This window comes from Taudactylus pleione, unplaced genomic scaffold, assembly GCF_031769625.1.
Source record: "Taudactylus pleione unplaced genomic scaffold, aTauple2 ptg000281l, whole genome shotgun sequence".
NCBI classification, from domain to species: Eukaryota; Metazoa; Chordata; class Amphibia; order Anura; family Myobatrachidae; genus Taudactylus; species Taudactylus pleione.
In genome coordinates this window covers 177,434-192,161 of record NW_028284683.1, presented here as the reverse complement: position 1 = coordinate 192,161, position 14,728 = coordinate 177,434, and the positions used below count along the sequence as shown (strand labels likewise).

Sequence of the window (14,728 nt, the reverse complement as noted above, 5' to 3'; positions counted from 1 at the left end):
TCCTGCACTATTACTGTACAACGCACACTACACTACAACTGCTGTATGCTGCACTATTACTGTACAACGCACACTACACTACAACTGCTGTATCCTGCACTATTACTGTACAACGCACACTACACTACAACTGCTGTACCATGCACTATTACTGTACAACACACACTACACTACAACTGCTGTATCCTGCACTATTACTGTACAACGCACACTACACTACAACTGCTGTATGCTGAACTATTACTGTACAACACACACTACACTACAACTGCTGTATCCTGCACTATTACTGTACAACACACACTACACTACAACTGCTGTATGCTGCACTATTACTGTACAACACACACTACACCACAACTGCTGTATGCTGCACTATTACTGTACAACACACACTGTAACTGCTGTACCATGCACTATTATTGTACAACACACACTGTAACTGCTGTACCATGCACAATTACTGTACAACGCACACTATAACTGCTGTGCCATGCACAATTACTGTACAACGCACGCTGTAACTGCTGTACCATGCACTATTACTGTACAACGCACGCTGTAACTGCTGTACCATGCACTATTACTGTACAACACACACTATAACTGCTGTACCATGCACAATTACTGTACAACGCACACTATAACTGCTGTACCATGCACAATTACTGTACAACGCACGCTGTTACTGCTGTACCATGCACAATTACTGTACAACGTACACTATAACTGTTGTACCATGCACTATTACTGTACAACGCACACTATAACTGCTGTACCATGCACTATTACTGTACAACGTATACTATAACTGCTGTACCATGCACTATTACTGTACAACTCACGCTGTAACTGCTGTGACATATACTATTACTGTAGAACGCACACTGTAAGTGCTGTACCATGTACTATTACTGTACAACTCACACTGTAACTGCTGTGACATATACTATTACTGTAGAACGCACACTGTAAGTGCTGTACCATGTACTATTACTGTACAACTCACGCTGTAACTGCTGTGACATATACTATTACTGTAGAACGCACACTGTAAGTGCTGTACCATGTACTATTACTGTAGAACTCACACTGTAACTGCTGTGACATATACTATTACTGTAGAACGCACACTGTAAGTGCTGTACCATGTACTATTACTGTACAACTCACACTGTAACTGCTGTGACATATACTATTACTGTAGAACGCACACTGTAACTGCTGTGACATATACTATTACTGTACAACTCACGCTGTAACTGCTGTACCATGCACAATTACTGTACAACTCACGCTGTAACTGCTGTGACATATACTATTACTGTAGAACGCACACTGTAATGCAATCGCAGCACGCACAGTGCGGTGCATAAACATGCGCAATGGCAAATAATCGCTCGATTGGCGCGAAAATTGCATTAGCTTCCGTCTCTGAATCCGCCCACTAGAACTGCTGTATCATAGACTATTACTGTGCAGGTCAATGTAACTTAGCATAGTGGGCCCGATTCACACCCGCTCGTTAGGCTGCGTACGCACGCAGCTAGACAAATTTTGCAATCTGCGCATGCGTACGCATCGCAGTGCTCGTGCGCAAACTAGTCCATGCGATCGGGAAGCGTTCGCTCGCTGCGCTTAGACAGCTCGCTAGCTAGTGACAGGAGAAGCCATTTGTGACAGGGGTTGGTCGCTGGAAACGGGGGAGCAGCGGTGCGAACACAGGTGTGCCTGAGCGTCTCAATGCCGTTTCAGAGGCGTGCATAATTAAGACGCAGCGTCATAGTACACGTCACATGGTTGAAAATCTTACTGAATCACCCGCAGTGCTTTCGGCAGGGTATGGTCAGCCACAAGTGCTGCGATCGCTTCCGATGGTACTTGATGTTACCGATGGTTGCATACACTTCCTGGACATGACGTGGGAAAGTGGGCGTGCTGTTGCCTTGCTGTGCGATCGCGGATTTGCATACGTACGATGTGTGCGAACGCATCTAGCGAGCGTGTCTGAATGGAGCCCAATGAGTGCACTCTTCTATATGTAATGCGTGCAAGGCTCAGTTCCAGATGTTCTATATAGGGAATACAGGAGCATATTCAGACCCGCTCGTTAGCTCTACGAGCTCGCAACCGGGTCGATGTTGCTCCAGTGCGCATGTGCACGACGGAGCCGGCTCCATCGTGCATATGCGCGAGACCCGGCTAACGACGGGTGATCCGTCGTTAGGGGTCTCGTAGCAGACGGGACGAGCTGTCCATGTTGAGTGACAGCTCGCTCCGTTTGCTGGGCGGGCCGGGGGCGTGCCCGGCCAAACGGAGGCGTTCCTGTCGGAACGCTTGCCATTTGGGGGTGGCCCCACTGACATCACCAGTGATATCAGTGAGGAGCTTCCTGCTCAAACAGAGCAGGAAGCTCCCTGGGGCTTAAGGTTGACGAGACCCTACCTTAGGGTCTTGTCGTAAGCCCCGATGGTCGCGATGGTCTTGACCATCACCCGTAGTGGTTGTTAGAGCTGTGGGTGTTAACCCACAGCCTAACAACCGACATGGAAGCGGCCGTTCAGGATGCAAGCGGCCGCCCTGTTTCAGAAAGACCGCTTGCATCCTACGACCGCCTCTGAATGAGGCCCACAGTATCTAATGTGCACGTGGAATACACCAGAGCCAGTGACACAAACATTTCACTAAAAGCGAATGAGGGCAGCATCCACTATTCCACTATGAAAGTATTATGGAAACATTTAAAACGTTTTTCTTAAATAAATAAGACCCTGTGGATATTGCACCAAGTCACGTACCGTTTTGTTCGGCCAGTTGTACTTCTCAAACACGTCCTGCACACGGTCTTCTCCCCCATCCGTGAACATCATAATCATCTTGTTGCAGTTTGCGCGTGTGACATTATGCTGTCACAGATAAGGAGACATATAGTCATGTTTATTCATAAAGGACAGTAAATATTGCAGCAATGAGTAAAGGGAAACGCGTCCGGATATTACGGATACAGGAAGAATGGCACCTCGATTCTGTAACGGTAATATACGGCAGGGACGTATCGTGCGAGGCTTCAACTGGACCTTGCGCTTAATTGAATCTCTCCCACACAAAACCAATTGGAACCAGTAATATATATAAAGAGCTACTCTCCCTTAGTACATGCCTGAGCCTTCCCTGTACAGATAGTCCCTTAGTACACTCCTGAGCCTTCCCTGTATAGATAGTCCCTTAGTACACTCCTGAGCCTTCCCTGTACAGATAGTCCCTTAGTACACGCCTGAGCCTTCCCTGTACAGATAGTCCCTTAGTACACTCCTGAGCCTTCCCTGTACAGATAGTATCTTAGTACACTCCTGAGCCTTCCCTGTACAGATAGTCCCTTAGTACACTCCTGAGCCTTCCCTGTACAGATAGTCCCTTAGTACACTCCTGAGCCTTCCCTGTACAGATAGTCCCTTAGTACACTCCTGAGCCTTCCCTGTACAGATAGTCCCTTAGTACACGCCTGAGCCTTCCTTGTACAGATAGTCCCTTAGTACATGCCTGAGCCTTCCCTGTACAGATAGTCCCTTAGTACTCTCCTGAGCCTTCCCTGTACAGATAGTCCCTTAGTACACTCCTGAGCCTTCCCTGTATAGATAGTCCCTTAGTACACTCCTGAGCCTTCCCTGTACAGATAGTCCCTTAGTACACTCCTGAGCCTTCCCTGTACAGATAGTCCCTTAGTACACTCCTGAGCCTTCCCTGTACAGATAGTCCCTTAGTACACTCCTGAGCCTTCCCTGTACAGATAGTCCCTTAGTACACGCCTGAGCCTTCCCTGTACAGATAGTCCCTTAGTACACGCCTGAGCCTTCCCTGTACAGATAGTCCCTTAGTACACTCCTGAGCCTTCCCTGTACAGATAGTCCCTTAGTACACTCCTGAGCCTTCCCTGTACAGATAGTCCCTTAGTACACTCCTGAGCCTTCGCTGTACAGATAGTACCTTAGTACACTCCTGAGCCTTCCCTGTACAGATAGTCCCTTAGTACACGCCTGAGCCTTCCCTGTACAGATAGACCCTTAGTACACTCCTGAGCCTTCCCTGTACAGATAGACCCTTAGTACACTCCTGAGCCTTCCCTGTACAGATAGTCCCTTAGTACACTCCTGAGCCTTCCCTGTACAGATAGTCCCTTAGTACACGCCTGAGCCTTCCCTGTACAGATAGTCCCTTAGTACACTCCTGAGCCTTCCCTGTATAGATAGTCCCTTAGTACACTCCTGAGCCTTCCCTGTACAGATAGTCCCTTAGTACTCTCCTGAGCCTTCCCTGTACAGATAGTACCTTAGTACACTCCTGAGCCTTCCCTGTACAGATAGTCCCTTAGTACACTCCTGAGCCTTCCCTGTATAGATAGTCCCTTAGTACACTCCTGAGCCTTCCCTGTACAGATAGTACCTTAGTACACTCCTGAGCCTTCCCTGTACAGATAGTCCCTTAGTACACGCCTGAGCCTTCCCTGTACAGATAGTCCCTTAGTACACTCCTGAACCTTCCCTGTACAGATAGTCCCTTAGTACACGCCTGAGCCTTCCTTGTACAGATAGTCCCTTAGTACACGCCTGAGCCTTCCCTGTACAGATAGTCCCTTAGTACACTCCTGAGCCTTCCCTGTACAGATTAGTACACTCCTGAGCCTTCCCTGTATAGATAGTCCCTTAGTACACTCCTGAGCCTTCCCTGTACAGATAGTACCTTAGTACACTCCTGAGCCTTCCCTGTACTGATAGTCCCTTAGTACACTCCTGAGCCTTCCCTGTACTGATAGTCCCTTAGTACACTCCTGAGCCTTCCCTGTATAGATAGTCCCTTAGTACACTCCTGAGCCTTCCCTGTACAGATAGTCCCTTAGTACTCTCCTGAGCCTTCCCTGTACAGATAGTCCCTTAGTACACTCCTGAGCCTTCCCTGTACAGATAGTCCCTTAGTACACTCCTGAGCTTTCCCTGTACAGATAGTCCCTTAGTACACTCCTGAGCTTTCCCTGTACAGATAGTCCCTTAGTACACTCCTGAGCCTTCCCTGTACAGATAGTCCCTAAGAAACTCACGTTCTGCAGCTGGCTGAAGGCGTACTCGAAGCCGGCCTTATAGTCTGTTGTCCCTCGTGCGACCATGTCCTGCACGGCCTCCTTTATCACCTTCTTGTTTCTCACGTTGGCCTGGACAAGCTGCTGGAAACAGGACACCGGCTCTGCCTTCTCGTGGAACTAAAAGCAATGCAAAATAAAGAGGTCGCTCCTGTCACTCTTACTGACTGATCAGTGTAAGGAGACATAATATAACAGCAGCGCCGCAGTATACCGGATCACTGCCGGCTGAGAACCATGGCAAGACCCCAAGCTCTGCAGACCATCCACCACAGTCCTACAGAGGGACCTTCAATACCCCAAAGGGCTTCCTGAGTTCCTTCCTCTACATTCCACCTCCTGAGGAACAGCAGCGGCAGAACCACCAAACCTCAAACAGGGAGTAAGGAAAATACGCTGTTCTGTGTCACCCGGAAATTCTACTGCAGCTCTGTTATAAGGTACAGTATTAGCTCCACTGAACCCACATATGTACCACCGTGGCCTCTGAATGAGATAACATACAGGTAATAAAAGCCACAAGACTTACACACCCCTACGTGTGAATAAACCAATGCACCAGTCAGTCCCTCTGTGTCTGCTCTGGTCGAGAAGCCCCTCCCCCTACCACGGAAGCACGCCGCACAGGAGCCAGGGGGAATGGAGGACTCCGGAACGCAGCCCCACTGTAACTACATACAATGCTAGAGATGGACACGTGGCACAAAACACAGGCCCCCTGACCCCTTACTCTATTTATAAGCACTCAGGTCATGTCATATATGATGCAGCTCAGTAACACTCAGCTTTAACTACATATCAGTATCTTTCCTTGTTCTTTAAAAACTACTAGATTATCTGCTGAATCTCTCTCCTCTCTCCTCTGCCATTAGAGGGATGGGAGGCGCAGGAAAAAATTGGGGAGATCCTCACAGAAGCCACGGTGACGTAGTCATCATCAGACAAAGTGTCCAACATCTCCATGACAGAGGTCTTCATAAGCTTCAGGGTCAGGCCGCTCACACTGCCGCTGCTGCAAAACACGCACACGTAACATGTTACATACAGGCTGGATACATGTTACAGAAGCTCGTATACACAATGTTGGAAAGCAATAACTACTAAAAACATGTAAGTAGAGTGCGAAGCGTGTTCATGAACAAGTCTCATTACTTCCCCGCGGCATAGTGTTCTGTGTACTTAATGAGAGAGTATTCAGGAGAGATTCCTGGTCCCCTGTATTACCTATTACTCTGCGCATCAATGATCTCACACATACACTGCGTATGATGCGGCTAGGTTACTCAGCAGCGTGTTGTAACGGGGGTGGTGACCGTACCTACATACTACACTAGAACGCAGCTGTACCGTAACCACATACTACACTAGAGCGCAACTGCACTGTAACCACATACTACACTAGAGCGCAACTGCACTGTAACCACATACTACACTAGAGCGCAACTGCACTGTAACCACATACTACACTAGAGCGCAACTGTACTGTAACCACATACTACACTAGAGCGCAACTGCACTGTAACCACATACTACACTAGAGTGCAACTGCATTGTAACCACATACTACACTAGAGCGCAACTGTACTGTAACCACATACTACACTAGAGCGCAACTGCACTGTAACCACATACTACACTAGAGTGCAACTGCACTGTAACCACATACTACACTAGAGTGCAACTGCACTGTAACCGCATACTACACTAGAGCGCAACTGTACTGTAACCGCATACTACACTAGAGCGCAACTGCACTGTAACCACATACTACACTAGAGCGCAACTGCACTGTAACCACATACTACACTAGAGTGCAACTGCATTGTAACCACATACTACACTAGAGTGCAACTGCACTGTAACCACATACTACACTAGAGCGCAACTGCACTGTAACCACATACTACACTAGAGCGCAGCTGTACTGTAACCACATACTACACTAGAGCGCAGCTGTACTGTAACCACATACTACACTAGAACGCAGCTGTACTGTAACCACATACTACACTAAAGCGCAGCTGTACTGTAACCACATACTACACTAGAGCGCAGCTGTACTGTAACCACATACTACACTAGAGGGCAGCTGTACTGTAACCACATACTACACTAGAATGCAACTGCACTGTAATCACATACTACACTAGAGCGCAGCTGTACTGTAACCACATACTACACTAGAGCGCAGCTGTACTGTAACCACATACTACACTAGAACGCAGCTGTACTGTAACCACATACTACACTAAAGCGCAGCTGTACTGTAACCACATACTACACTAGAGCGCAGCTGTACTGTAACCACATACTACATTAGAGGGCAGCTGTACTGTAACCACATACTACACTAGAGGGTAGCTGTACTGTAACCACATACTACATTAGAGGGCAGCTGTACTGTAACCACATACTACACTAGAGCGCAGCTGTACTGTAACCACATACTACACTAGAGCGCAGCTGTACTGTAACCACATACTATACTAGACCGCAGCTGTACTGTAACCACATACTACACTAGTGGGCAGCTGCAAGATACCTACATACTACACTAGAGCGCAGCTGTATTGTAACCACATACTACACTAGAGGGCAGCTGTACTGTAGCTACATACTACACTATAGAGCAGCTGTACTGTAACCACATACTATACTAGAGCGCAGCTGTACTGAAACGACATACTATACTAGAGCGCAGCTGTACTGTAACCACATACTGCACTAGAACGCAGCTGTACTGTAACCACATACTACACTAGAGCGCAGCTGTACTGTAACCATATACTACACTAGAATGCAGCCCCACTGTAACTACATACTACACTAGAGCGCAGCTGTACTGTAACTACATACTACACTAGAGAGCAGCTGTACTGTAACCACATACTACACTAGAGCGCAGCTGTACTGTAACCATATACTACACTAGAATGCAGCCCCACTGTAACTACATACTACACTAGAGAGCAGCTGTACTGTAACCACATACACTAGAGCGCAGCTGTACTGTAACCACATACTACACTAGAACGCAGCCCCACTGTAACTGCATACTACACTACAGCGCAGCTGTACTGTAACCACATACTACACTAGAGCGCAGCTGTACTGTAACCACATACTACACTAGAGCGCTGCTGTACTGTAACCACATACTACACTAGAACGCAGCTGTACTGTAACCACATACTACACTAGAGCGCAACTGCACTGTAACCACATACTACACTAGAGCGCAGCTGTACTGTAACCATATACTACACTAGAATGCAGCCCCACTGTAACTACATACTACACTAGAGCGCAGCTGTACTGTAACCACATACTACACTAGAGAGCAGCTGTACTGTAACCACATACTACACTAGAGCGCAGCTGTACTGTAACCATATACTACACTAGAATGCAGCCCCACTGTAACTACATACTAGACTAGAGAGCAGGTGTACTGTAACCACATACACTAGAGCGCAGCTGTACTGTAACCACATACTACACTAGAACGCAGCCCCACTGTAACTGCATACTACACTACAGCGCAGCTGTACTGTAACCACATACTACACTAGAGCGCAGCTGTACTGTAACCATATACTACACTAGAGCGCAGCTGTACTGTAACCACATACTACACTATAGCGCAGCTGTACTGTAACCACATTCTACACTAGAACGCAGCTGTACTGTAATCACATACTACACTATAGCGCAGCTGTACTGTAATCACATACTACACTATAACGCAGCTGTACTGTAACCACATACTACACTAGAGGGCAGCTGTACTGTAATCACATACTACACTATAGCGCAGCTGTACTGTAACCACATACTACACTAGAGTGCAGCTGCACTGTAACCACATACTACACTAGAGCGCAACTGCACTGTAACCACATACTACACTAGAATGCAACTGCACTGTAATCACATACTACACTAGAGCGCAGCTGTACTGTAACCACATACTACACTAGAGCGCAGCTGTACTGTAACCACATACTACACAAGAGGGTAGCTGTACTGTAACCACATACTACACTAGACTGCAGCTGTACTGTAACCACATACTACACTAGTGGGCAGCTGCAAGGTACCTACATACTACACTAGAGCGCAGCTGTATTGTAACCACATACAACACTAGAGGGCAGCTGTACTGTAACCACATACTACACTAGTGGGCAGCTGCAAGGTACCTACATACTACACTAGAGCGCTGCTGTACTGTAACCACATACTACACTAGAACGCAGCTGTACTGTAACCACATACTACACTAGAGCGCAACTGCACTGTAACCACATACTACACTAGAGGGCAGCTGTACTGTAACCACATACTACACTAGACTGCAGCTGTACTGTAACCACATACTACACTAGTGGGCAGCTGCAAGGTACCTACATACTACACTAGAGCGCAGCTGTATTGTAACCACATACAACACTAGAGGGCAGCTGTACTGTAACCACATACTACACTAGAGGGCAGCAGAACTGTAGCCACATTCTACATTACAGCGCAGCTGTACTGAAACCACATACTATTCTAGAGCGCAGATGTACTGTAACCACATACTGCACTAGAGCGCAACTGTACTGTAACCACATACTACACTAGAGCGCAGCTGTACTGTAACCACATACTACACTAGAGCGCAGCTGTATTGTAACCATATACTACACTAGAATGCAGCCCCACTGTAACTACATACTACACTAGAGGGCAGCTGTACTGTAGCTACATACTACACTATAGAGCAGCTGTACTGTAACCACATACTATACTAGAGCGCAGCTGTACTGAAACCACATACTATACTAGAGGGCAGCTGTACTGTAGCTACATACTACACTATAGAGCAGCTGTACTGTAACCACATACTATACTAGAGCGCAGCTGTACTGAAACCACATACTATACTAGAGCGCAGATGTACTGTAACCACATACTGCACTAGAGCGCAACTGTACTGTAACCACATACTACACTAGAGCGCAGCTGTACTGTAACCACATACTACACTAGAACGCAGCTGTACTGTAACCACATACTACACTAGAGCGCAGCTGTACTGTAAAAAAAATATACTACACTAGAATGCAGCCCCACTGTAACTACATACTACACTAGAGAGCAGTTGTACTGTAACCACATACACTAGAGCGCAGTGGTACTGTAACCACATACTACACTAGAACGCAGCCCCACTGTAACTGCATACTACACTACAGCGCAGCTGTACTGTAACCACATACTACACTAGAGCGCAGCTGTACTGTAACCATATACTACACTAGAATGCAGCCCCAGTGTAACTACATACTACACTAGAGCGCTGCTGTACTGTAACCACATACTACACTAGAACGCAGCTGTACTGTAACCACATACTACACAAGAGCGCAACTGCACTGTAACCACATACTACAATAGAGGGCAGCTGTACTGTAACCACATACTACACTAGACTGCAGCTGTACTGTAACCACATACTACACTAGTGGGCAGCTGCAAGGTACCTACATACTACACTAGAGCGCAGCTGTACTGTAACCACATACTACACTAGAGGGCAGCAGAACTGTAGCCACATTCTACATTACAGCGCAGCTGTACTGAAACCACATACTATACTAGAGCGCAGCTGTACTGTAACCACATACTGCACTAGAACGCAGCTGTACTGTAACCACATACTACACTAGAGCGCAGCTGTACTGTAACCATATACTACACTAGAATGCAGCCCCACTGTAACTACATACTACACTAGAGCGCAGCTGTACTGTAACCACATACTACACTAGAACGCAGTTGTACTGTAACCACATACTACACTAGAGCGCAACTGCACTGTAACCACATACTACACTAGAGGGCAGCTGTACTGTAACCACATACTACACTAGACTGCAGCTGTACTGTAACCACATACTACACTAGTGGGCAGCTGCAAGGTACCTACATACTACACTAGAGCGCAGCTGTACTGTAACCACATACTATACTAGAGCGCAGCTGTACTGAAACGACATACTATACTAGAGCGCAGCTGTACTGTAACCACATAATGCACTAGAACGCAGCTGTACTGTAACCACATACTACACTAGAGCGCAGCTGTACTGTAACCATATACTACAATAGAATGCAGCCCCACTGTAACTACATACTACACTAGAGCGCAGCTGTACTGTAACTACATACTACACTAGAGAGCAGCTGTACTGTAACCACATACTACACTAGAGCGCAGCTGTACTGTAACCATATACTACACTAGAATGCAGCCCCACTGTAACTACATACTACACTAGAGAGCAGCTGTACTGTAACCACATACACTAGAGCGCAGCTGTACTGTAACCACATACTACACTAGAGCGCAGCTGTACTGTAACCATATACTACACTAGAATGCAGCCCCAGTGTAACTACATACTACACTAGAGCGCTGCTGTACTGTAACCACATACTACACTAGAACGCAGCTGTACTGTAACCACATACTACACAAGAGCGCAACTGCACTGTAACCACATACTACACTAGAGGGCAGCTGTACTGTAACCACATACTACACTAGACTGCAGCTGTACTGTAACCACATACTACACTAGTGGGCAGCTGCAAGGTACCTACATACTACACTAGAGCGCAGCTGTACTGTAACCACATACTACACTAGAGGGCAGCAGAACTGTAGCCACATTCTACATTACAGCGCAGCTGTACTGAAACCACATACTATACTAGAGCGCAGCTGTACTGTAACCACATACTGCACTAGAACGCAGCTGTACTGTAACCACATACTACACTAGAGTGCAGCTGTACTGTAACCATATACTACACTAGAATGCAGCCCCACTGTAACTACATACTACACTAGAGCGCAGCTGTACTGTAACCACATACTACACTAGAACGCAGTTGTACTGTAACCACATACTACACTAGAGCGCAACTGCACTGTAACCACATACTACACTAGAGGGCAGCTGTACTGTAACCACATACTACACTAGACTGCAGCTGTACTGTAACCACATACTACACTAGTGGGCAGCTGCAAGGTACCTACATACTACACTAGAGCGCAGCTGTACTGTAACCACATACTATACTAGAGCGCAGCTGTACTGAAACGACATACTATACTAGAGCGCAGCTGTACTGTAACCACATAATGCACTAGAACGCAGCTGTACTGTAACCACATACTACACTAGAGCGCAGCTGTACTGTAACCATATACTACAATAGAATGCAGCCCCACTGTAACTACATACTACACTAGAGCGCAGCTGTACTGTAACTACATACTACACTAGAGAGCAGCTGTACTGTAACCACATACTACACTAGAGCGCAGCTGTACTGTAACCATATACTACACTAGAATGCAGCCCCACTGTAACTACATACTACACTAGAGAGCAGCTGTACTGTAACCACATACACTAGAGCGCAGCTGTACTGTAACCACATACTACACTAGAACACAGCCCCACTGTAACTGCATACTACACTACAGCGCAGCTGTACTGTAACCACATACTACACTAGAGCGCAGCTGTACTGTAACCACATACTACACTATAGCGCAGCTGTACTGTAACCACATTCTACACTAGAACGCAGCTGTACTGTAATCACATACTACACTATAGCGCAGCTGTACTGTAATCACATACTACACTATAACGCAGCTGTACTGTAACCACATACTACACTAGAGGACAGCTGTACTGTAATCACATACTACACTATAGCGCAGCTGTACTGTAACCACATACTACACTAGAGCGCAGCTGTACTGTAACCACATACTACACAAGAGGGTAGCTGTACTGTAACCACATACTACATTAGAGGGCAGCTGTACTGTAACCACATACTACACTAGAGCGCAGCTGTACTGTAACCACATACTACACTAGAGCGCAACTGCACTGTAACCACATACTACACTAGAGCGCAGCTGTACAGTAACCACATACTATACTAGACCGCAGCTGTACTGTAACCACATACTACACTAGTGGGCAGCTGCAAGGTACCTACATACTACACTAGAGCGCAGCTGTATTGTAACCACATACTACACTAGAGGGCAGCTGTACTGTAGCTACATACTACACTATAGAGCAGCTGTACTGTAACCACATACTATACTAGAGCGCAGCTGTACTGAAACCACATACTATACTAGAGCGCAGCTGTACTGTAACCACATACTGCACTGGAACGCAGCTGTACTGTAACCACATACTACACTAGAGCGCAGCTGTACTGTAACCATATACTACACTAGAACGCAGCCCCACTGTAACTGCATACTACACTACAGCGCAGCTGTACTGTAACCACATACTACACTAGAGCGCAGCTGTACTGTAACCATATACTACACTAGAATGCAGCCCCACTGTAACTACATACTACACTAGAGCGCTGCTGTACTGTAACCACATACTACACTAGAACGCAGCTGTACTGTAACCACATACTACACTAGAGCGCAACTGCACTGTAACCACATACTACACTAGAGGGCAGCTGTACTGTAACCACATACTACACTAGACTGCAGCTGTACTGTAACCACATACTACACTAGTGGGCAGCTGCAAGGTACCTACATACTACACTAGAGCGCAGCTGTATTGTAACCACATACAACACTAGAGGGCAGCTGTACTGTAACCACATACTACACTAGAGGGCAGCAGAACTGTAGCCACATTCTACATTACAGCGCAGCTGTACTGAAACCACATACTATTCTAGAGCGCAGATGTACTGTAACCACATACTGCACTAGAGCGCAACTGTACTGTAACCACATACTACACTAGAGCGCAGCTGTACTGTAACCACATACTACACTAGAGCGCAGCTGTATTGTAACCATATACTACACTAGAATGCAGCCCCACTGTAACTACATACTACACTAGAGGGCAGCTGTACTGTAGCTACATACTACACTATAGAGCAGCTGTACTGTAACCACATACTATACTAGAGCGCAGCTGTACTGAAACCACATACTATACTAGAGGGCAGCTGTACTGTAGCTACATACTACACTATAGAGCAGCTGTACTGTAACCACATACTATACTAGAGCGCAGCTGTACTGAAACCACATACTATACTAGAGCGCAGCTGTACTGTAACCACATACTGCACTGGAACGCAGCTGTACTGTAACCACATACTACACTAGAGCGCAGCTGTACTGTAACCATATACTACACTAGAACGCAGCCCCACTGTAACTGCATACTACACTACAGCGCAGCTGTACTGTAACCACATACTACACTAGAGCGCAGCTGTACTGTAACCATATACTACACTAGAATGCAGCCCCACTGTAACTACATACTACACTAGAGCGCTGCTGTACTGTAACCACATACTACACTAGAACGCAGCTGTACTGTAACCACATACTACACTAGAGCGCAACTGCACTGTAACCACATACTACACTAGAGGGCAGCTGTACTGTAACCACATACTACACTAGACTGCAGCTGTACTGTAACCACATACTACACTAGTGGGCAGCTGCAA

General features: G+C 46.6%; 1 protein-coding gene across 1 annotated transcript in view; it reads right to left on the bottom strand.

The window, feature by feature from the left end:
- CACNA2D2 (calcium voltage-gated channel auxiliary subunit alpha2delta 2) overlaps window positions 1–14,728 on the bottom strand; it is a gene marked incomplete at its 5' end in the record, with an annotated part of 228,365 nt that overhangs the window by 93,716 nt on the left and 119,921 nt on the right. The window contains 3 exons of the mRNA XM_088482022.1: window positions 2,799–2,906; window positions 5,093–5,251; window positions 6,044–6,143. Of these exons, the coding sequence (XP_088338148.1) occupies window positions 2,799–2,906; window positions 5,093–5,251; window positions 6,044–6,143 (367 nt within the window). The remainder of the gene's footprint in view (window positions 1–2,798; window positions 2,907–5,092; window positions 5,252–6,043; window positions 6,144–14,728) is intronic.